Source organism: Balaenoptera physalus (genome assembly GCF_965194825.1).
Source record: "Balaenoptera physalus genome assembly, chromosome: 3".
In the NCBI taxonomy this organism is placed as follows: Eukaryota; Metazoa; Chordata; class Mammalia; order Artiodactyla; family Balaenopteridae; genus Balaenoptera; species Balaenoptera physalus.
Genome location: NC_138890.1, coordinates 1,678,384 through 1,702,558, shown reverse-complemented (window position 1 = coordinate 1,702,558; position 24,175 = coordinate 1,678,384). Strand labels below are relative to the sequence as shown.

Sequence of the window (24,175 nt, the reverse complement as noted above, 5' to 3'; positions counted from 1 at the left end):
TACACGTTGGGAGTGGGACCCAGGTGTCTCGGGGGCTATTCTGACAACCCCACCATCTTGTTGCCAAGCTTTGCTCCTACTCATGCCCACCCGCCATGGGTGCCCCAGCTGTGCCCTCATCTGACACCATCTGTCATCCTGTCCTGAGGCGGCAGGCCTGAACTGCAGTGGCCCCCAGGACAGACTGCTCTGGGGGCTACAGTGGACGGCCTGGCCCCCCACCCCGTGGATCCCTCAGCTGGGGTCTGCCTGCAGTGTGGCTGGTCTCAGGAGGTGACACAGCCTGAGGGCCAGAGTGGGTCTCGGCAGCCAGCCCAGTCCTGGGTCCGGATCGTCCCTGCCTTGAGACAGTAAAATGCCACATCCTCCTTTGGGCCACCTCGGGCGTAAACCGTTACTTGTACCCAAGAGTCCTCACTGCACAGAAGGAGGGGCCGGGGTGGGGTGTGACTGCAGGGGTCTCCCCTGGTGCAGAGCCAACAGGGCTGCTCTGGGGTGCAGCCCCAGGTCCAGAGCTCACAAGATCCCTGCATGGCTCACTGCACACCCTCAGAAAGTGCCAGGACGCTCCCAGGGCCGCACCAGGGCACAGCCCCGCCGCGTGGCCATCACCTGCTGGTGGCTCTGCCCACCCTGCCCAGGGTCCCTGATCGCTGCACAGCAGGGGCACAACGGGAGCCCCGGGGTTTTGTGCAGAGGACAGAGGGTCTGGGGAGGGTCCGCAGCCCATGTGGAGCCCCGCGTGATCTGGACGCCCTGAAGGTGAGAAGTCTGTGTCAGGAGATGGCCCCTCCTGTGGGCCCCCCCAGCCCAGCTGGCCCCTCTAACGGTGGGGAAACAGATGCAGTGAGAAGGGCCAGGTCTCCAGCTGCCAGGGGCCCATCCTGCTGGGAAGCAGCACGTGGGTCAGGGCCAGTACGTTTCTTTCCTTTATTTTAAAAAAAAACATTTTGGGGTGTGGTGTGAGGACACACCTTCCATGGCTTCGGGGAGGACACAGGCTCCAGGTGGAAGCACGAGGGTGGGGAGGGGACAGTACCTGGGGGTCAGGGAGGGGCTGTGCCCTCCAGCACCTCTGGGCAGAGTGCTCGCTGGGGGCCGGAAGAGGGGCTACAGGATGTGCAGGTGGGCCGGCTGGGGTGCGGCCCCCGTGCGTGGCCCGCAGCATCGCCCCTCCCAGGCAGACGGGGTCTGCCGCCCGTGTCCACAGCTGCAGGGGATGGGAGGGGCCGTCCAGGAGGGCTGGACAGGGATGGTCCTTCACTGGGCCCACGGGCTGGGCCTGGGCCTGGCAGGAAGCCGGCCTGCAGGACCTCGGGAGGGCTCGAGCCCGCATCCTAGGGGTGGGTCAGGGCGGTCTGAGTGTCCCCAGTGAACAGAACAGAGGAATGCAGGACCCAGGCCCACTAGGGGCCCTGTACGTGGTCTCCTACCAGAGAAATGGGAATCCAAGATGCATTGCCACGTGCAGCTGAAACAAACACGAGGCAACACCCTACACGAATCCTATGGTCGGGCAGCTGGTCAGGCGACCCTGAGCTGCAGGGGCAGCAGGCGGACCCTCGGCTCAGGGCAGGGTCAGGCCAGCCCTGCCCCCCAGAGTCCTGAGGGATTGTCTCCCGCTGCCCTGCCCATCCGCCACCTCGGAACAGAGGAGCCCTCCTGGCGCCCAGGACCGAGGCAGGGGGAGCAGTGGGCGTGGCGTGGGACGGGGCAGCCTAGGTGTAGAAGATGACCTCAGGGATCTGCCCGTCCTCCACGGACGTGCCATTGTTGTTCCCGGCCGCGTAGCAGAAGGTGAAGCACGTCTTGGCCCCAGTCGTGGGCGACTCGTGGGTGACCTTGCGCAGGCCCTTGGTGCCGTAGTGGGAGTCCGGGCCCTGCGGGGTGGGGCCCAGCGGGTCAGGATGGATGTGCTGCGTGTGGACAGGGCGCAGGATCCTGACCCAGCGCGGGCAGCAGGCCCTCCACGGCTGCGACGCAGGGTTGCGTGCTCCTAGCCCCACGTTGTCAGAGGTGGGCAATGGACGGGGAGGCAGGGTCCAAGTCGGGGTCCCGGGTACGGCTCAGGGGTCAGGGTCGGGGTTGGGGTCCCAGGTACGGCTCAGGGGTCAGGTTCGGGGTCAGGGTCCCGGGTACGGCTCAGGGGTCAGGGTCGGGGTTGGGGTCCCAGGTACGGCTCAGGGATCAGGTTCGGGGTCAGGGTCCCGGGTTTGGCTCAGGGGTCAGGTTCGGGGTCAGGGTCCCGGGTTTGGCTCAGGGATCAGGATCAAGTTTGGGGTCGGGGTCCTGGGTATGGCTCAGGGACCAGGGTCAGGGTCGGGGTCCCGGCTACAGCTCAGGGGCGGGGTCCTGGGTATGGCTCAGGGATCAGGGCTGGGGTCTCGGTCCTGGGTGGGGTGGGGCGTCAGGGGCATGGCTAGGGTTGGGGTCGGGCACACCTTGAGCGTGGCGCAGGCCGTGTAGTTGACATTGGGCAGCACCTCCACCGGCTCCTTGAACATGACTCGGAAGGTGCTGGCGGAGCCGTCACAGCTGAAGCCCGTGTCGTTCTGGCCCAGGACCGTGTTGCTGTCTGTGTGGATGATCTGTGGGCCAGGAGCCAGGCACAGCTAACTCTGGCACCCCTGCCCCTGTGCCCACCCGCAGGACCCCCAGGAGCCTGGACCCCAGGGCTGAGCCCCACCTCCAGGCCCTGCAGCGGGGGGTCCGACCCGTGACCCGCAAGGAGGAGGCCAATGGCAGGGGTGGGGAGGCATCGTCCTGGGTCCCATAGACTCCAGAACACTCGTGCCACCTTGGGGGGAACACGAGCAGACCCATCACTGAGAGGGACGGGGTGGGATGGGAAGGGATACGAAGAAGGGAAGAGGTGGGGAGGAACAGGTGGGAGGAGGGATCTGGAGGGGCGGGGCCTGGGGGCGAGTGGTACCTGGATGTTCACTTGGTAATCGGTGGGGCCGTGGATTGAGCCGTAGAGCCCGAAGCCAACCACGAAGATGCGCTTGTTGACCGAGAACCTGAACCCGTCAGAGGAGGGAGATGCTGAGCTAGCTCGACCGTCCAGTGCCCGCCCCTCCCCATGGAGGACCACCAGCCCCACCGCCCCCCACCCCTGCAGCTGTGCTCGCTGCCAGCGCCTCCTGGCCCCGCGCCCGGCCCACGCCTACCTGATGCGGTCGCTCGTGCCGCTGTAGCCCCAGCGGCTCTCCACCTGCTGGAAGCGGTTGACGCTGCACTCCTTCCCGCGGAGGCAGCAGCGTGGACGGTCAATGAAGTCCACGCGCGGCTTGGGGTTGACGGTGAAGTGCAGGAAGAGGCTGACCACCTCGCGGTCCACCAGGATGCCCGACTGTGCGGGCCCTGAGGGCACAGGGGCGGGTAGGGAAGGCTGGGCGGACCCCGAGCACGCAGAAGACACCGGAAAGCATGGCACCCAGCCTCTCAACTCCTCAGCATCTTTCTTCTGCAGAACGTCACCGGTCCAACCACCCCCGCGGGGGGATGGCCCTTCTGCCGCGTTTGGGGAAGGGTCCGAAGCAGACATGGGGCCAGTGCTCTGAGTTGCTGGCTAATCGGGCAAAATCCCCCTCACTGCCCCAGGCCTCCCGACCTCCACTGGGACCACCCCAGGGTACCACCGCTGGTCCACGGAGCACCCACCGCCCTGCCCATCCACCCTGGGGCACCTACACAGACGGGGGGATGCCAGTCCCCAAGAGAGGCCCAGAGCCGGAGAGGGGTCTGGAGGTGGGGGCCTGGATGCAGCCATGAGCCGGTGACGGGGGGCAGCGCGTGGGGTGGACGGGCGGTGCGGAAGGATTGTACGCGCCCCTGCCCGCCACCTGCGCCGGGACAGGGCGCCTGACGCAGGCCTTACGGCACCACCCTCGCTTTACAAGAATCACTCATTCACCAGCTTTGAGCTCATTTCTGCCGCAGGTCAGCCACGGCCCGGCCCGGCCCACCGCCCCAGCAGCTCACCGGCACACAGGTCTGAGCAACAGGGCAAGAAATCTCCATGGGTCACGAGAGCAAGTAAGATACAAAAGTGAATACAGGGCTTCCCTGGGGGCGCACTGGTTAAGAATCCGCCTGCCAATGCAGGGGACACGGGTTCGAGCCCTGGTCCGGGAGGATCCCACATGCCGAGGAGCAATTAAGCCCGTGCGCCACAACTACTGAGCCCGTGCACCATAACTACTGAAGCCCACGTGCCTAGAGCCCGTGCTCCGCAGCAAGAGAAGCCACCGCGATGAGAAGCCTGCGCACCACAACGAAGAGTAGCCCCCGCTCGCCACAACTAGAGAAAGCCCGCGGGCAGCAACGAAGACCCAATGCAGCCAAAAATGAATGAATGAATGAATGAATAAATAAAAGTGAATACGGATATTAACCGTTTTTTTTACATCTCTGCATAGAGAATACAGAAAGAAAAATACATCAGACCTCAGTTGTGACACACTGAGCCAGAGGAGTCTTTGGGGGAGTTATTTTTCAAACTTCTCTCTACATTCTTGTAATTTCAAGTGGAACATAAGAGGCAGGAGAATTCTCTACAACACACTGAGCGACAAGAGCTGAAGCCTCACAGGCCATGCTGCAGAGGGACAAGGCCAGAGGCCCAGCTCACAACCCCTGGACACACACTCCTCCCAGGTGCTTGCAAGCTGAGGGGTGGTGGGCTGTCTGGCCTGGGGGCCCATCATGGGAGGAGTGGCGAGGGGGCCAAGGGTGAGGGGATGGCGCTTCCAGGAGACCTGAGACCCCAGGGGATTTGGCGGCCAGGTGGCCTATGAGGAGAGTGGTTTCGGGGGTGCAAACGGGGCTGGAGAGAGAGGGGTCTAGCAAAGCTCACGCAGGTGTCTTAGGCCGGGACAGCTCAACACTATAGCTCGGGGCTCTTACCCGGGGCATCCTGCCCCCCAGGGGACACTGGGCAACGTTTGGGGACATCTGTGATCATCAAGACTAGGGGTGCTGGGACTTCCCTGCTGGCGCAGTGGTTAAGAATCCGCCTGCCAATCCAGGGGACACGGGTTCAAGCCCTGGTCCGGGAAGATCCCACATGCCGCGGAGCAACTGAGCCCGTGCGCCACAACTACTGAGCCTGCACTCTAGAGCCTGAGAGCCACAACTACTGAGCCTGCGAGCCACAACTACTGAAGCCCGCGCACCTAGAGCCCATGCTCCACAACAAGAGAAGCCACCGCAGTGAGAAGCATGTGCCCGTAACGAAGAGGAGCCCCGGCTTGCCACAACTAGAGAAAGCACGTGCCCAACAAGGAAGACCCAACGCAGCCAAAAGATAAATAAATAAATAAATAAATAAATTTATAAAAAAATAAAGCTCTCATACTGTTAAAAAAGAAAAAAAGACTAGGGGTGCTCCTGGCCATAGAGGGAGTGGGACCAGGGAGGCTGCACCACACCCCACAGTGCCCAGGATGGCCCCCCATAGAGGAGGACCCGGCCGCATGTCCGCAGTGCCCAGGCTGCCTCGGTCACCGCTGTGCTGCCAGGGCCAGGTACCCAGGAGGTGCTAAGTATCTGACGGATGAGTGACCCCCAGTGTGGAGACAGCCTCTCAGGCTTTCTGAGGGAACACCGTGGACCGCCAGATAAAACGCAGGACACCCAGTCAAGTCTCGATTTCAGATCAAAGAGGGCTGATCTGTAGGATAAGCGTCTCCCAGCTGCTGCACGGGACACGCTTACACTAAAAAAAATTGTTTCCTGTTGTTGCTAAATCTGGCAACCCTAAGCCTGGGTGGGAGCAGGGGCAGCACAGACCAGGGAGAGGCAGGACAGCGGTGCACCCGCCACGGGGCTGCATCACGGAGCCCCATCCAGAACCTTCCAGGCCAGTTTGGCTCCAGGACTGTGGTCGGCACCAGCCACGAGAATGACATGAAGGGGAGGCCCAGACCCAGGGGAGGGGTCGCCAAGCTGGCCACCGCTGCCGCTGCTGCACGACCCCGAGACCCGAGTGTGCCCCCAGCACAAGAGGCAGGGTCAAGGCCAACCCCACCTGTGCCCAAGCCCAGGCCCGGCAGCAGCGGCCCACAGTCCCAGACACTACCCACCCTTTCATGGGGCTCGTCAAGGACGCGGGCGCCAGAGCCCAGCTCCCAAGACCTGAGCCCCAGGTGGGACCCTCAGGGGCCTGGTACACTCGGACACATGCGTGTGGACACCCGAGATGTGGGGGTGGGAGAGGCTGGGACGCGGGAGAGTCGGCATCTGGGGGCCGTTCCAGCTTCAGCCTCTCGAGCCAGTCCAGGCTCCCGCATGGACACGGCCAGCACCCGACCCGCTGTGGCCGGGACGAGGGTTGTGGGACTGAGTCACACGCAGCAGGGTCCCTGGGGTCACGCCCCTCCTGAGCATTCCCTCGGCACCCCCTGACCGTTACCTGCAGCAAACTCCTCGATGGTCATCAGCGGGAAGCGGATGAGGGCCAGCGCCTTGCCCAGAACCTTCCGCTTGTTCTCAGGCGTCACCTGCAGCTGCTGCCGCTGACACTCAGCCTCAGACCAGCGGACGACAGCGTTGAACAAGCGCACCTCGCGGATGCCCAGGGTGTCCCGCTCCAGCACGGCCACCAGCGTGTCTGCAGGGGAGGGGCCATCAGCGAGCGCCGGCCTCCGTGGCCTCGGGGATGACCTCTGACCGGCTCGCGGCCAGGCCGTCCACGGCCCTCGGGCAGCAGCAGAGTGGGGCAGGCGGCGGGGCCTTGGCGGGACGCATGTGACCACTGAGCCGTCCCCGGCCCTGTGGCCTTACCCAGGTCGATGTCTGTGAAGCCCTCTGCAGTGATGGCGTCGGCCGTGTTCTTGTCGATGTTTTCCAGGCACAGGCTGGCGAGCTGCGGTTCGTCGAAAAGCCTCGCCTGCAGGGGAGAGAGCCTGTCAACACCCAGCCAGATGGACCCTGGCTGCAGACTGCGCACGGATTTCAAGTCCCGGGCCGAGGGGCCAGAGGGATCTTCTTTCTTGAGATTCACAGACTCTCAGTAACCACTGCCTGGGGCGGGGGTCAGGCCTGCACCTCGAAAGCTGGGGCACCTAGAGGTTCAGGCTGGAGGCAGGCCCAGTCGCCCCTTGCGGCAGGCAGGAGCCTGGGGGAGAGGGCCGAGAAGGACCTGCGGGACGCGGCAGCGCTGTGCTTCTGACCGTCTGAGAACTCGCACACGGGGCGGGGGCCGGGGACGGAGAAGCTGTGGGGCAGCTCGACGCCCACACCCCTGTGCATCGCTCTCTGCCTGGAGCCTGGCTAGGAGGCTAGGACACCCCACGTGGCTGCAGCTCTCAGCAAATGGCCGGGAGCGGCCGGCCCCCACCCGACCGTCCAGGCTCTGGCCCTTGAGAGCAACTTAGCAGACGGGGCCGAGGCCCAGGTGCCACCTCAGCGAGGGGTCTGTGGATCCACGATTACACTCGGGCTCTGCCCCGTCCCCGCCAGGTTCCCAGCGCCCACAGTGGTCCAGGACCACCGCAGCCCGTCAGACCAGACAACCCCAAAGGGTCCCCCTCCAAGAAACCTAGTACGGAACGCCTTTCCCCCCACCCCTGAGCTCTGCACAAGGGCACCAAAACGCCAACGGGAAGCCTTTAGCAAATGACTGTCGTGAGGCCGGCCTGCCAACAAGGTGCACTGCACGAAAGGCGACCAGGGAAACACCGCGGTGCCACCAGGGGCAGGGACAAGGGCAGGATGAGGTGAGGGAGACACTCACCTGGGAGCAAGAGTTAAGCGGCGCCTAAACTCCGAAATTCCCTCATCCGTCCTCCCCTGCCCCGGCGACCTTACTCGCACCCACGCACCTGCATCCTTGAGGAGACCCGGAGCACCTGCTCCCCAGCGGGTCCCGAGCCCTCGCCCCGCCCCGTAGCCCTGCCCCTGCGCCCTCGCCCCGCCCCCTGTGCCCTCGCCCCGCCCCTCAGCCCTTCCGCTGCACCCCCGCCCCGCACCTGCGTCAGCAGCATGAACGCGTTGTCCGCCCGCAGGTTCTTCTTCAGGAACTCCACGCAGTGGGCCTCAAGCGCGGGCACCGCGTACTTCTTGGCGGTGTACAGCGTGGTCATGACCGTCTCAGGCCCGATCTGAACCTCGTCTGAGTAGAGAAACCTGGGGGGGTGGGGGGGGCAGACGGCGGTGTGAGGACAGCCGCCCAGCCCCCACCCACCGGCCTGGCCCGAGGAACCAACCGAATTAGCATCGGTCGCCCTCTGACCTGTGGACGTGACCCCGCAAAGGCAGAATTAGCATCGGTCGCCCTCTGACCTGTGGACGTGACCCCGCAAAGGCAGTTTACCCGGGAAAAGGAGTGCCCACAGGCCAACCCTGGAAACGAGTCTACACAGCAGGTGGGCCTCTGTCCGGCTCCTCCGTGGGCAGCACGGGATTTGCCCCGGGACGCGGAGAGGCTTCCGCACCCCCCGACCCGGCCACAGCCGGCTGCCATGCCCGACCACTAACGGGACCAGAAGTGCCAGCCGGAATCGCAGATACCGGACGTGTTGACCACCCGCCATCGGCCCGACTCTACATGTGGGTCAGAAGTCAGGGTCGATTACAAAACCACGGGGAGATGGTGAGAAATCAGAACCCTGGCCCGTCTGGTGGGAGCACCTCAGAGGCGGCCCTGGGCGCGCAGCTCACCCCTCTGAGTCCGGGAGAAATGACGCGTGTTCACAGGAGCGCGATCCACGCGAAACCACCCGAGTGTCTGTCCACGGGCACCATGGACACGGGATGGGGGGTGGGGTGGAGGAGCCCAACCGGGAGCCCCAAAGAGCAAGTTCCAGGAAGGTGACCCCCCTCTCCTGGGACTCACTCCCCTGAGAATGCACAGGAAGCCCTGGTCCGGCGGGACCAGCAGCGGCCGGCGGGGTCAGTGACAGAATGACCACCAATGTCAGCAGTGCTGAGGGGGACCTGGTAATCGGACAGACCAAGACATATGCGCGAAGATGGGTGAGCCGCTCACGTGCCAGTGGAGATAGTGTCCACCCTCTCGAGGGGGCAGCTTGGTTACCAAAACCCAAGCTGATACAGGGAGGGAGAGAGAGAGACAGGGAGAGATTGAGAGACAGGGAGAGATATAGAGACAGAGAGACACAGGGATGGAGAGGGAGACGGAGAGAATAGCAGTCCACCCCACATCTCACCAAGCTTAGACTAAGGCAGGGTTTGGCTAACTGCAACCCGTCACCTGTTTGGGGTCTTGATTTTTTTTTTATAGATATGACTTCTACATTTTTTCATTTTTTTAAATTATGGTAAAATACACATAACATAAAATTTACCATTTTAACCATTTTTATCAGTAGCATTAGGTACATTCATATTGCTGTGCAACCATCCCCACCATCCATCTCCAGAACTTTCTCATCTTCCCAAATTGAAACTGTCCCCTGACTCCCCCTCCCCCTCCCCCGGCCCCTCCATCTACTTCCTGTCTCTGTGGATGTGACTCCTTTAGGACCTCCTGTGAGTAGGTTCACACTGTATTTGTCCTTTTTCATCTGGCTTATTTCACTAAGCATCATGTCCTCAAGGTCCATCCACGTTGGAGCAAGCGTCAGAATCCTTTTTTTTTTATTTATTTATTTATTTTTGGCTGCGTTGGGTCTTCATTAGTGTGCATGGGCTTTCTCTAGTTGCGGCCAGCGGGGGCTATTCTTTGTTGCAGCGCACGGGCTTCTCATTGCAGTGGCTTCTCTTGTTGCGGAGCACAGGCTCTAGGTGCGCGGGCTTCAGTAGTTGTGGCATGCGGGCTCAGTAGTTGTGGCTCGTGGGCTCTAGAGCACAGGCTCAGTAGTTGTGGTGCACGGGCTTACTTGCTCCGCGGCATGTGGGATCTTCCCGGACCAGGGCTCGAACCTGTGTCCCCTGCATTGGCAGGTGGATTCTTAACCACTGCGCCACCAGGGAAGTTGCCAGAATCCTTTATGACATAAACGGGTGTTGAATTTTGTCAAAAGCTTTTTCTGCATCTATTGAGATGATCGTATAGTTTTTATTCTTCAACCTCTTGATGTGGTGTATCACGCTGATTGATTTGTGGATACTGAAAAATCCTTGCAGCCCTGGAATAAATCCCATTTGATCATGGTGTATGATCCTTTTAATGTGTTACTGAATTCCAGAATCCTTTTGAAGGCTGAGTAATATTCCGGTGTGTGGATGGATCACACCTCGTTCACCCCTCAACTGTTCATGGACACTTGGGGTGTTCCCACCTTTTGGCTGTTGTGAATCAAGCTGCTGTGAACACGGGTGTGCAAATATCTCTTAAAGCCCCCGCTTCTCCCTTCTCTGGGGGATGTACCCAGGAATGGGATTGCTGGAGCACACAGTGATTCTATGTTTAGCGTTTGAGGCTCGTCCAGACTGTTTCCACAGTGGCTGCCGCATTTCACATTCCCACCAGAAGCACATGAGGGTCCCAATTTCTCCACCTCCTCGAGACAAGTCACTTTGTTTGTTTGTTCTTTAATAATAGCCACCCTGGTGGGTGTGAAGTGATATCTCACCGTGCTTTTGTCCCCTATTTTGTACATAAAGTTTCCTTGGCCCACAGCCCTGCCCACAGTTTACAAATCCTTCCAGGCTGCTTCTGCAATGACGGCGGGGAGCTGTGGAGACAGAGCCCCTGCCCTCCCACCCACCCCGGGGCAGCCTGCGGCCCCTGGTCTGAGGGACCATCTGAAAAGTTGCCTAAAGACAGAGGAGTGAGATTATTCCACAAAGTGCTGTGATCAGCCCACGGGATTCGACACTGTTAGATGGAGCTGAAGGGAACCAATTTACACTCTGCAGACACCAGAGGAAAAAAGGAGATGACGACACAGTGGGTGGGGCGGGGCGCTGTGAGCATGTGATATAAATGGGACCCGATATGAATGGGAGTGACCAGCCACGGCCTCGCCCATGGTGCTGAGAGGCGAGACAGGTTCACTCCATTTTCTTCCTTATGCTTTCTTTTCTCTTCTTTTCTTCTCTCCGTCCCTTTTTCTTTCTCTCTCTTTCTGTGAGCCAATGCCATTTTTATAATCAGAAGGGGAAAAAAAAAAAAAAGCTCCACATCTGAAAAGCTGTCTTGACTGTTCGGGATAACCTTTCAAGCCACCCAGAGTTTCCGGACAGGGGAGCACGGTGCTCCGCGGAGCAGGGAGGTGTACGGGAGTTCCACAGAGCTCGCTGGCCTCCTTCTCGGTGGAGCTGCGATCTGTGGGCGGCACTCCCACCTCCAACAACCACTGTATTTGTTTTAAAGTCCTGGAGAAAAAATTTGAAACCCAGGAAGAAAAAATATAGGTGGAATTGAAAATTCTTGCATTAGGCTATTTCTTCAAAAACTCTTGAAAGGATGAAAACTTAGCGACTCACACACGCTGCAGCGCGGGTGGACCTGGAACCGCGATGCCCAGTGAGAGCAGCAGACACAGGACACGCAGCGTGTGACTCCACTGATGGGAACCGTCCGGAACAGGCAGAGCCACAGGGACAGAGAGGGGGTTCCTAGTTGTCAGGGGCTGGGGGAGGGGGATGCCATTCCTTTGGGGGTGATGGAATGTTCTGGAATTAGAGGTGATGGTTGCACACTCTAAACATACTAAATGTCATTGAATTGTACACTTCACATGGGTGAGTTGTATGGTATGTAAATTACATCTTGATATTAAAAATACAAAAATGAAAATGGGGGGGCGTCCAGAGCCCATCCCTCACTGAGGAGGTGAGTTCTAGAAATCTCCAAGGAGCTGGGGGCTCTGGAGGCAATGTCACCAGGGCTCTATTTTTTTTAAACATCAGGTGTGTCTGTCCCTCCCCCTAGGGCGTGAAGGACCTGGAAAGTCTTACTTGAGCAGTGCCAGGAAGGCAGCGGGCTCCACGTCCGGCAGCTCGATCTCGGTGGACGTGGTGGCCATTCCCCCGTTGAACATGGCGTCAAAGACGGCGCTGCCCACCGCCAACACGAACCTGGCGTGTCAGAGAAGACCCGGTTACCCTCCGCGAGGCCCACCGGTCCCCACTGCCCGAGCCCGGGGGGCTGTCAGGGCCCCAGGATGTGGAAGGCGAGTGTCCCCGCAGCAATGACACCCCAGCCAGCACCTGCAGCAGATGCTGTGCCCAGAGCATCCTGCCCTGGATGCTTCCGTTAGGAAGGCCCTGAGGACTGAGAAGGCAGTGCCTGCGGATCCGTAGCAACAAAGGCCAGAGAAGCGAAATCATCTCCCCAGGGGCTGGACGGCTTATGGCAGAGAGCTCATGCCCTCCCCACGCAACTCATTCCCTCCCTCCCTCCGTCATTCCCTCCCTCCTTCATTCCCTCACTCATTCATTCATTCACTCACAGATTGACCCAACCATTCATTCACTCAACCACTCCCTCCCTCCATCATTCATTCAGTCACTCATTCCTTCACTCACTGGCTCACCCACTGATTCATTCATTCATTCACTCCCTCATTCATTCATCATTCACTCCATCCTTTCATTCATTCATTCACTGACTCACTCAACCACTCCCTGCCTCCCTCATTCACCCCCTCCTTCATCACTCCCTCCTTGCTCTACACACACGGCCCCCGTGCTGGGGCTGCGGGCACTGAGACCCTGGCCTTGTTGGAGGAAGGCAGCCACGGGTCCATGGCATGGACAGCCTGACAGCGGGGCAGGAAGGAGAACGCAGGGGTGTGAGGGAGCAGAGTCAGGAAAGGCCTGGCGGGGTCACCTGAATGGGGCTGAGTCCGTGGGGAAGGGCGTGGAGGCCAAGGGAGCATCCAGACGTGGGTGGCCACGGGGGCCTGCAGGTTCTGCCTGGCGTCGCGCGCCCACTCTGTGCTGTGCACCCATGGGCCCTGGGGCCCGCCCCACGACAGCCTCCCCGGGGCAGCAGAGACGGCGGGGGCCGAGCTCCAGGCCTGCCCCCTGCAGAGCCCCTGTCCTCTGGGTCTGCAAGGCCCCACGTCGCAGCCCCTCCCGGGTCCCCAAGGTGACACACGCAGGGCTCTGAGAGGCCGCCCCCCTGCGGAACCGCTGGAATCGGCAGCCACAGCCCGATCCCCGGCCTCTGCCCAGTGCCCGGGGGATGCTCCCAGCGCTCCCAGCGAACCCCACCTGGGCAGCCCCCTACTCTCCGCAAGAAGAACCACCCCCCCGCCTCCCACCTACTCCCCATCGTGGCCTGGTGCTCCCGGCCCCGTCAGGCCCTCGTCTGGTCCCCAATCTGGCCCGGGGCTCTACGGCACCCCAAAGGCCAGACCAGAGATGGGGGCCAGGTGGGAAACCGAGTGTGAGTGTAGTGGGGTGAACAGTGTCTCCAAAGTCATGTCCACCTGGAACGTCAGGATGGCACCCCATTTGGAAACAGGGTCTTTGTAGATGCCATTTATTAAGATGAGGCCACCCTAACCCAGGCTGGCCCTAATCCAGTGATTTATAAAAGGGACATGTGGACCCAGACACACAGGGAGAGGCCACGTATTGACGGAGGAGAGCCTGGAGCGCCACGGCCACAAGCCCAGGACGCCTGGAGCCCCAGAAGCCGGAGGAGACAGGAAGGACCCTCCCCGGGAGCCTCTGGAGGGAGCACGGCCCTGCAGTACCCTGACCTTGGGCTTCTGGATTCCGGAACTGAGAGAGGACAAATCTGTGTGGCTTTGCCCATCCGCCGGCGGCGCTTTGTTTCGGCCGCCCCAGGTCGCTCATGCCCTGTTCTGCCCCACTGCACCCTCGGAGCCCCCCTCATTCACCACCGCAGCTGGGCCCCTGGAGCCTCACTGCACTTCCCCATGCACACTCTCCATAAATAAAGTGTCTTCCTGTTCCTCCTTTCTTTCTAGATTAAACAAAGCATCTTGATCTCCCGCGGGGAAAACTTTCCCCAACGATTCACTGGCAGGAAGTAAGAGGTGGCCCAACTGGGCCTGTGTGTCTGTGCAGAGCCCCGGCTGCCGGGCTGTATGCACCCTCAGTGCCCTCGGCGGACGCGGCGACAAACCCCAGGGCTGGCAAGGCCACTGGGTCGAAGGCGGTCTGAACATCTCCAAGGCTCCTCCACCCACAGCTCCACCCGCCGGCCCCTCGCTGGCCTCCCGCCAGGAGTCTTCTACCCTCCCTTATCCGTCCATCCTCAGAAACATGACGATGAACATGGCAAATCAAAACCACCATGAGACGCCACCTCACCCCCACTAGGAAACGCCAGCTAGGATAAAAAATCCGGACAACGACAAGAGTTGCTGCGGATGTGGAGAAATCAGAGCCCTCGTGCAGGGCGGGTGGGGACATAAAGTGTGCAGCCGCGGTAGATGACAGGCCAGTGATTCATCGGAGGGTTCAACGTGGAGTTACCGTCTGACCCGGCAGTTCCACTCCTAAGTTGCATGCCCGAGAGAAATGAACACACACGTCCACACAAAACCTGTGCACAAGTGCTCACAGCGACACGATTCGTGGACAGCCAAAGGTGGAGGCAACCCAGTATCAATGGACAGATGGTGGATGAACACAATGTGGTCCCTCCATACAAGGAGTATTAGTTACCTTAAGAAGGAAAATCCGACACGTTACAGAGTGGATGGACCCTGGGGACGTGATGCTCAGTGAGAGAAGCCAGACACAGAAGGACACACGGTGTGTGATTCCACTCACAGGAGGTCCCTGGGGGAGTCAGATCCACAGAGACAGGAAGTAAATGGTGGGGGCCAGGGGCTGGGGGAGGGGGAGGGGGAGTCCGTGTCTCATGTGGACAGAGTTTCAGTTTGGGAAGATGAGAAAGTTCTGGAGACGGATGGTGGGGATCATTGCAAACAATGTGAATGTGCTTCATGCCACTGAACTGTGCGCTTAAAAAGGGTAAAGAGGGTGAACTTTGTGGTATGTGTATTTTACCACAATTTAAAAATTAAAAAAAAAAAAAAAAAAGAATGACATACTACCCTGAAGGGGCAGGGAAGAAAAGACCAGCTAAGTAGCTTTGGGAAACAGGTTAAAGGCCAAAAGAACTGCATACAAATACTGGGCTTTACTTAGTAAAAGTATTTTTCACAGGAGAGGGTTAGCAGCTCTGAAACTACTCTACATATCTAGGTTTGTGCTACCAACTAGACGTGTGCAGAATGAGAGCCAGGGTCTTCATCGTGGGAGCAAACAGTTATAGATTGGGGGGGGGGGGGGCTGGAATAAATTCTGGAGGGCTGAACCGAAATCAGAGCGATCAAGATGATCTCGTGGCTTTCAGACAGGTAGATGGATGGTGGATGGATGGACGGATGGACAGACGGGTGGAGAGACAGAAATAAACAGAGATATGTGTGTGTTGGTACATTTCCTCGCTCTACCTGCTAAAAAGGTCTCTAAACAACAACACCCCAGCAGCAGTGGGCACACCCAGCACCCAAGTCTCGGTTTCTAAATACCGTTTTCCACTAAAACGAACCAGAGCTCCTTGGAGAAATGGCTGACTCCAGGGCTGGGGCAGGGGAAGGACAAGATGAGCGTAGAGTATCTTGTGGCGCCAGAAAGTAAAAACATGCTCCAACATGACGGGGGAAATGTTGAACGGACACAGGAGCCAAATCTGGGACGATACGAACAACAAAATAACGTTCGCGCCGGATGATGGCCCAGAGGATAAAATAAATATCCATGAGTCCATGACGAAATAAATATATAACTGAAGGAATGGATGAGTAAGGGAGAAGGGACCGCTCTTCCTTTTAGAACCCCAGTTAACAAATGCAGAGGGAGTTACGGAAATAGGAAATCACCATATGGCAGATGCTAGAGTAAATAACTCTTTCCAGCAGGAACCACCATACACCAGCAGGCAAAGCAGGAGGGGAAATGGGATGTCTGTACGGTCCCAAAGTATCCCTCGGGAAGGGTGATTTACAAGGGGACGGTGGTGACATCCAGTGGAGAAATCTACCCCATGACCAAGGCTCACGTCACCAGAGATGGGACAGATGGATGTCACGGGCTCAGAAGTTTTACATTCAAACACACAAAGGGGATGAAAGGAGAAAGATGGGGAACGACATACCTTGCATTCGGAAACCACCAGAGATCTGGAGTGGCTACACAGATATCAGACAAGACAGACGTGAAGGTAAGGAATATTACTGAACAACGGACGTTTCATGTGAACAGAGGGTCAGTACATGGGGATAGTTAACAGTACAAATGAATACACAACAAAGTCCCAAACTACACGAAGCAGAAACTGACTGTTAAAGGAGAAAGAGACAATCCAACAATTATCATTGGAGGTTCTGATGCCTCACTCTCTACAACTGACAGAACAGCCAGACAAAATCGGCAAGAATACAGAAGACTGAACAATGCTGCCAAGCGACCTTTTCGGAACCCTCAGCCCAACGACGGCGGAATGCACGCTCTTAGGCGCAATGGCACATTCTCCAGGACAGACCACATGCAAGGCCAAACAAATGTACTCAGAGGCACTGAAAGCAGTCAAAGCATGTTCTCCAAAGAGAGGAATTAAACTCCATACCAACAACAGAAAGACCTCTGAGAAATCCCCAAATATTTGGAAATGAAACAACACTTCTAAGTAACCCATGGGTCAGAGAAGGAACACAACGGAAATTAGAAAAGGTCTTAACTGGAACAAAAATGCAAACACGGCGCATCAAAATGTAAGGGATGCAGCTAAAACAGTGCTTAGAAGTAAACATTATATATGTATTAAATAAAGATCTAAAATCAGCAAGGTAAGCTTCCAGTAATTCCCTGGTGGTCCAGTGGTTAGGACTTGGCACTTTCACTGCCAGGGCCCAGGTTCAATCCCTGGTTGAGGAACTAAGATCTCGCAAGACACATGTGGCATGACCAAAAAATAATTAATTAATTAAAAAAATAAAATCAGCAAGGTAAGCTTCCATCTCAAGAATCTAGAAAATGAAGAGCAAATCGAGCCCAAAGAATGAAGAAAATAATAAAAGTGAGAGCAGGAATTAATGACACTGGGAATGGGAAAATAGAGACAAATCAATGAAACCTAAAGGTCACTCTTTGGGGGTGGGGGGGAAATCAACAATTGCTAGAACTTTAGCTAGACTGACCAAGAGAAAAAAACACAAGTTACCAAAATCAGGAATGAAAAAGGGAACATCACTACAGACCCTATAGGTGATAAAAGAACTTTGAAACAACTTTATGCCAACAACTTAAGACAACTTAGAGGAAATGGATGACATCCTGGAAAGACACAAACTGCCAACACTCACTGGTGAAGAGAAAATCTAAACAAACACATAACAAGTAAGTGAACTAGTCATTAAAAATCTTCCGGAACTTCCCTGCTGGCGCAGTGGTTAAGAATCTGCCTGCCAATGCAGGGAACGCAGGTTCAAGCCCTGGTCCGGGAAGATCCCACATGCCGCGGAGCAACTAAGCCCGTGCGCCACAACTACTGCAGCCCACGTGCCTACAGCCTGTGCTCTGCAACAAAGAGAAGCCACCACGAGAAGCCTGCGCACTGCAACGAAGAGTAGTCCCCACTCGCTGCAACTAGAGAAAGCCTACGCACAGCAACGAAGATGCAAAGCAGCCAATAAAAAAAAAAAAAAATCTTCCCACTGGGACTTCCCTGGTGGTGCGGTGGATAGGACTCCGTCCTCCCAATGCAGGGGGCCTGGGTTCAATCCCTGGTCAGGGAACTAGATCCCACATGCATGCCACAACTAAGAGTTCACATGCCACAACTAAGGAGCCCGCCTGCTGCAACTAAGACCCGGTGAGACCAAATAAATAAATAAATAAATATTTAAAAAAATCTTCCCACACACAAAAGCCCATTCCCAGAAGAAATAATACCAACCCTATGCAAACTCTTCCAGAAAGGAGAGGGGGAGGGAATATTTCCCAACTCGCCTATGAGGTCAAAGACACTCTGGAACCCTCGGGCACCACTGAGGGGTGGGGAATGGGGCAGCCACTTTGGAAACCAGTTTGGCAGTTTCTTAAAATGTCACGTTACCCTGTAATTCCAACATGAGACCCCTAGGTATTCACCCAAGAGAAAAGGAGCAGTTCTTCCACAGGCATATTTCTACATGAATGTGGAATGTTCACGGCAGTCTGACTCCTCATAATGAAAAGCTAGAAATAACCCACATAAGCCGTACGCCCATCGACTGGTGAGTGGACAAAGCGTGGTCCATCCGTGCAATGGAATTCAGCAGTAACGTGAATTCCTTTAGCAATAAACGGAAATGAACTGCCAATACAACGGTGTGGATGGGCCTTATAAACAACACACTCAGTGAAAGAAGCCAGACCAAAGCCTACACGTTCTATCATTCAAATTCTATGAAATTTCTACAAATAGCAAAACTAGAGAGAGAGAGAAGGAGGTCAGTGATTGCCCAGGGATCAGGGTGGGAGCGGGGACTGAGGGTAAGTGGGGAAAGGGGCTTTTGGGGGTGACAGAAGTGCTCCCAAACTGGGCTATGGCAGTTGTCACATAATTTTCTATATGGCCAATTGTCAGATCAAACAAACCAAAATCCATTAAAAGCACTCGATAACATCCCATGCCCACACTTCATGGAAACTCTTAGTGAACAAGGGATGGAAAGAAACTTGTTACTGTATTAAAAAGGATTTGTCAGAAACCAGTATCAATGATCACATTGAACTGTGAAAAACACCTCTGTTACGGAACAATGCCCTGGTGGTCAGAAATGCAATCAGAACAGAAAAAATGACGCAGAAATATGAGAGAGAATGAGAAATTAATTGCCCATAACGTGATTGTCTCACTTAAAACTCTAAATTCAGGGCTTATTTAAATCTAAATTAAAATTAAATAAGATTCAGTTTGGGACTTCCCTGGTGGTCCAGTGGTTAGGACTCTTCGCTTTCACTGCCGAGGGCGCAGGTTCAATCACTGGTTGGGGAACTAAGATCCAGCAAGCCACACAGTGTGTCCAAAAACACAAAACAAAAAAAAAGGATTCAGTTCCTCAGTTGCAAGAGCCACAATTCAAGTGCTCAGCAGCCACAAGTGATTAGTGGCTAGGACTGGAGAGCATAGATCTAGAACAATCCCATCATCACAGAAAAGTCTACTGGACAGTGCCAGACCACAGAATCAGTGGAGCAATTATTAACACTAAGAAGGGTTCAGAAAGAAATCATTCAAATAGATAAAAATAAATGCGCAAAAAATCTACAGCTTCCCAGCAAGAACCAACTAGAAAAAATACAATGGAGAAATTACTCATAACAGAGAAAAAACAAAAACTAATAAAAAACTTAGCAATATACGTGCAAGACCTATTTGAAGAAACTACAAAACTTTCCTAAGGACTCACAAAAATGCCCTGGATAAACAGGTTCCCAGATATATTTTGTATTCTAAACTGTCAGCTCTCCCAACCTGTATCTTTGCAAAGACCAATCCCTCCAGGCAATTCCTTTAGCATTTGACAAATTGATTCTAAAGATCATAAGGAACCACTGAGGCAGAGGCTGGTCAACTACAGCCCTGGGACTCAATCCGGCCCACCGCTTGTTTCTGTAAATAAAGTTTTATTGGCACACAGCCACACCCATTCATTTCTGTCTTAATGCATTTGTGTTGCTATGGCAGAATTAAGCAGTTGGGACAGAGACCGTGTGGTCTGCTGACACTATATACTATCTGGCTCTTTACAAAACTTTGCTGGTGCAAATTTACCTGAAGGTAAGTCCCACAGGGAAAGAAATGTCTTCTGTCAGCACTGTTTCAATGACTGTTGGATGCAGGGAAGGACAGATGGATGGGTGATTGATTCTGGAAGAGTTAAGTGTGTGAGACCAGCTGAAAAAAGTCTTGACAAGGAGTAAAACTGGGAAGAACAGCCACGGCAGTTCTCAAAACCCACCATAAAGCCACAGTCATCAAAAAACGTGTTATTGGGCTAAGCACACACAGATCGATGAAAGAGAAGGGACCCCAGCCACAGGCTGCTCCACTTCTGGGACTTCTCTGCACTGCTAAGTTTTCCGTGATAGATGAATAAAGGTATTTTAGATATTAATGTGGGACCATCCGATTTGTGCACAGTGCTACCCTGAACATGCTCGGTATTTCCTCAGAGGGAGCCCCTCAAGCATAGACAGTGGACTCAGGGGTTTCCTGAGCACCTGCTGTGCCAGGCGTTTTCCTGGGCCTAGCAGGAGGGAGAGAAGCAAAACCCTGTGGCGGTCCAGTGGTTGGGACTCCGTTCTTCCACTGCCAGGTGCCGAGGTTCAATCCCTGGTTGGGGAACTAAGATCCCACAAGCTGTGACTCAGCCAAAAAAAAAAAAAAAAAAAAAAAATCCTGCTCACAGGAAGCCAATGACGGCAGTCAGAGAAAGTTAGAAGGAGAAAGCTGTCAAAAAGCAGTGCAGTGCAGGGCGAGGGGGTGGGGCTAAGCCGACTGGGGGCGTGGGGCAGGGGGAGGCTCCGAATGAGGTCTGAACTTGTCCGGGGCCAGAGCTGGCCCCTTCTGCCATCACTCATGCCAGGCCCTCCTGTGTCCCACGTCCCGAGTCACCCTGTACCCAGAATTCACGGCCCCAGCCTGAGACCACCCCAAGCCTGGGTCCTGGGAGATGGTGGGTCCAGACCCCATGGCCTTCCTCAAAGCTAGCACGAGCCCCTCCCCGACTCGGCCCTGCTCCCCAGTCACCAGCTCCGCACTAACATCCTCTCCGCCCCAGGCCCGCATCCAGGATCCCACGTGCCTTTCACCTGTGTCCTCAGGCTCCTCCCAGGACCAGACCGTCCTGCAGCATGGCCCCAAGCTGGGTTTATCTGGTATTTTCTCCGATAGGACCAGGTGTACTGGTTTCCTGGGGCTGCTCTAACAAATTACTGCAAATTGGGTGACTTGAAAGAACAGGAATTTCCTCTCTCACGTTCTGGAGGCCCCACGTCCAAGGTCAGTGTGTCCCAGGGCCGTGCTGCCCCCGGAGGGGCCCGGGGAGGGTCCCCCTCCCGCCTCTTCCAGCTTCTGGGGTCCCAGGCGTCCTGGGCTTGCGGCCGTGTGTCCCTCCCGTCTCTGCCTCTGTTGTCACATGGCCGTCTTCTCTCGGTCTCTCCTCTGTGTGTCTCTCATAAGGATACTTGTTGGATTTAGGGCCCATTCAGATAATCCAGGATGATCTCTTCTTGAAACTCTTAATCACATCTACAAAGACCCTTTTTCCAAATAAGGTCCCGTTCACAGGTTCTGGGTGTCAGGATGTGGACACACCTTGTTGGGGGCCACCATTCAACCCACTACACTGGGGTTAAGGGTTTGGGGTGGAGCACACTGAGGCGAGGTGCCCTTCTCGTTGATTCCTTCCAGGGGGACCCTGACACCCCCAGGGCATCACCCTGAGGTCGACCTTGACCACCTGGCTGAGGTGGCATCTGCCGGGTTCCCCCAAGGTGGGATTCCAATCTACTCTTTACAAGCAAGTCCCCAAATCCAGCCCACCTGGGACAGAGGCGGGAGTTAGGTCCAGCCCGGGGGCATGGAGCACGGTATTAGGAATTTTCCCCACCCCTGTCTGTGTTCCATCAGCAAGGCTGCGAGGTGTTTCCTTTATGCGTTGGGTCACATCCCCACCTGCATTTTAAGCCAGCCCGTATGCAGGATGAGCCCTGGGCCACTGTGATAAGGACCTGGTTGGGTCACAGGGTCCACCCTCCCTGTGGCCCTGGGAAGGAGGTGTCTGAGTGGTCAGTCCCAGGTGCCGGGGTGGGGGTGGGGAGGTGGGGGGGAACTGAGGCTCAGCAGAGCCCAGGGTCACTCACGGTAGAGTCATCTACCTGATCACTGCAGGTAAAATGTCAACAATGCGTATGAAATAACAACCCAAAGGCTGAAAAGACAAAGAACCAGAACCTTCGACCTGGGAGGTCCACACAGCAGGAATGTGGGACAAGAAAGGCATGAGGGAGGCTGGGGGCTCACAGGTGACACATCAACTGGCCCCCTACTCACAGCTTGCGGGAGATGGGGGAGGACTGCAACACACACACAGGGCAGGGAGGTACTGGGGACCCCATCACGGGCCTGGAAGCTTCCTTGGACAGGAATCTAGACCTTGTATATAAACAACCAAGAAAAGCCAGAAAGAGGAATCTCGAAGGCACAAGTTAAATAAAGGCCACACGTCAGAAAAGTGGGGAGGACCCTCACAGCAGGTTGGGGGACACTCCAGGCGGAGTGGTGGGAACCCCTGAAGCCCCCCTCCCCACACAGAACCCTCCCCAGCACCCCCCAGCGAGCAGGGGCAGAGGAACCAGCCGTGGGCAGGACGCTGTGTGACGTCAGTCCCACCCTACCCAGGAGTCTGGGGGCTGCACCCTGGAGACTGGCAGAGCGATGCGGCCTGGACCAAGAACACCCCCCACTTCTGAAAGGAGGCCTGGGGGATGGGGCGTCACGGAGCTGGGTGACCGCAGAGCTGGGAGTCACTGGGGGTCCTGGGTTCACAAGGTGGGAGTCTGGTGGGGCTCTGGGGGTCTCAGCCCCAGAAGGATGGGGCACTCGGGGGAGGAGGTCACTGGGGCAGGAAGGAGGAAGTGGAGGGAGATGGTAGTGTCTGGGGGTCCTCGGGCTGGCCAGGCTGGGGGTTGCAGGGCCTGGAGAGCCTGGCAGGGGCTGATGGGTCACAGGGATGGTAGGGGTGGAAAAGGTCACTGGGCCTGGGAGATCCTGGCCAAGGTGGCAGGGTCAGGGGTCACAGAGCCAGGAGACGCTGATGAGAGAGGAGGGGCAGGGGTCGCAGGACCAGAATACGGCCAGTATCTGGAAGTACGGGTGGAAGGGGGCCTGGCAGCGTCACAGGGCCTAGGGGTGGTAGGGCCCGGGGATGGTGGTTACTGGGAACAGCAGGGTCCCAGGGATGGTGGGTGTCCCGGGGTGAGGGCAGGTCCCCGGGACCAGCAGGGGTTCCAAGAATAACGGGTTGGGTCCTGGAACGACGGGGTCCTGAGGGTGGTGGGGTCCTGAGGGTGGTGGGGTCCCGGGGACAGCAGGGTTTCCAAGAAGGGCGGGTCCTGGGGGATGACTAGGTCCCTGGGGGTGGCGGGTTTCCCCGGCGTGGGGGAGGGGTGGCGGGATTTCAGGGATGACTGAGTCCCGGGGGCTGGCGGGGTCTGGGCCCGGGGATGCTGGGTCCCCGGGGGCGGCGGGTCCCGGGACGGCGGCCCACCTGTGCGCCGGGATGCGCTGCGCGCCGAGCCCCTTGCCCACCAGGAAGTGCACGTCGCAGAGCACCTCGTTGTTGAAGAGGAAGGCGAAGCGCTCTTTCACCGTGGGCTTGGTGGCCTGCCAGTTGTAGACGGGCTCGCGCAGCAGCGCCCCCGCCCCCGGCTCCTCGGCCGCCCGCTCCCCGCCCGCAGCGGCCTGCGCGCCCGGCCCCGACACCGACACCGGCGGGGGCGGCCCGGGGGCGGCGGGGGCCGGGGCGGCGGCGGCGGCGGCGGCCGCGTTGCCGGGGGCCGGGGTGGCGTTGGCGCTGGGCCCGGGGCCGCCCCCCGCGCCCGGGCCGACCCCCGGCGGGCACGACGCGCGCCCGCCGCTCCCACCCGCCGCCATCTTCTCGGTGCGGCGCCCGGCGGGGCGGGGCGGGGCGGGGCGGGATGGGGGAGGGCCGGGGAGGGGGAGGGGAAGGAGGAGAAAGGAGGGGGCAGAGGAGGGGGAGAGGGGAGGAGGAGGGAGGGGGCGGGGCAGGGGGAGAGAAGGGAGGGGGAGGAGGTGGGGGACTTGGAGAGCAGGGAGGAGAAGGGAGGGGGCCGGGGAGGGGGGAGGGGGAAGGAGGAGGGAGGGGGCGGAGGAGGGAGGGGGCGGGGCAGGGGCGCGCGGGAGCAACGGACTTCGTACCTCCGACCCTAGGCCTGGACCCCAGACCCCAGACCTCAGACATGGGACCCCAAGTGCTAGATCTCGTACTTCACACCCGGGACCTGGACCCCGGACTCTATATCCTTTACCTCAGACCCCGACCCCAGATCCTGGACCCCTGATCCCTTACCTCAGACCCTGGACCCCATACGCCGGAACCCAGATACAAGAGCCCAGACCCCCTACTTCAGACAATAGGCCCCAGACCCAGAAATTGCGGCCCCACACCTCAAGACCCTGACCTCGGATTCAGGATCACCA

At 57.5% G+C, this 24,175-nt stretch overlaps 1 protein-coding gene across 2 annotated transcripts; it reads right to left on the bottom strand.

Moving 5' to 3' along the window:
* Positions 1-916: 916 nt before the first annotated feature.
* BTBD2 (BTB domain containing 2) lies at positions 917-23,629 on the bottom strand. 2 transcript variants are annotated; one of them, XM_082456020.1, is made up of 10 exons: positions 23,223-23,629; positions 19,724-19,819; positions 11,872-11,991; positions 7,974-8,130; positions 6,787-6,892; positions 6,416-6,613; positions 3,171-3,363; positions 2,933-3,020; positions 2,442-2,588; positions 917-1,880 (listed from the first exon to the last, which is right to left on the bottom strand). In XM_082456020.1, exons 1-10 carry the CDS (start codon positions 23,606-23,608, stop codon positions 1,719-1,721), a joined length of 1,653 nt encoding a protein of 550 aa, XP_082312146.1. In that variant the 5' UTR covers positions 23,609-23,629; the 3' UTR covers positions 917-1,718. The 2 variants fall into 2 exon arrangements, with proteins under 2 accessions (XP_082312146.1, XP_082312147.1); XM_082456021.1 differs by lacking the exon at positions 19,724-19,819.
* Between the last annotated feature and the right edge of the window lie 546 nt (positions 23,630-24,175).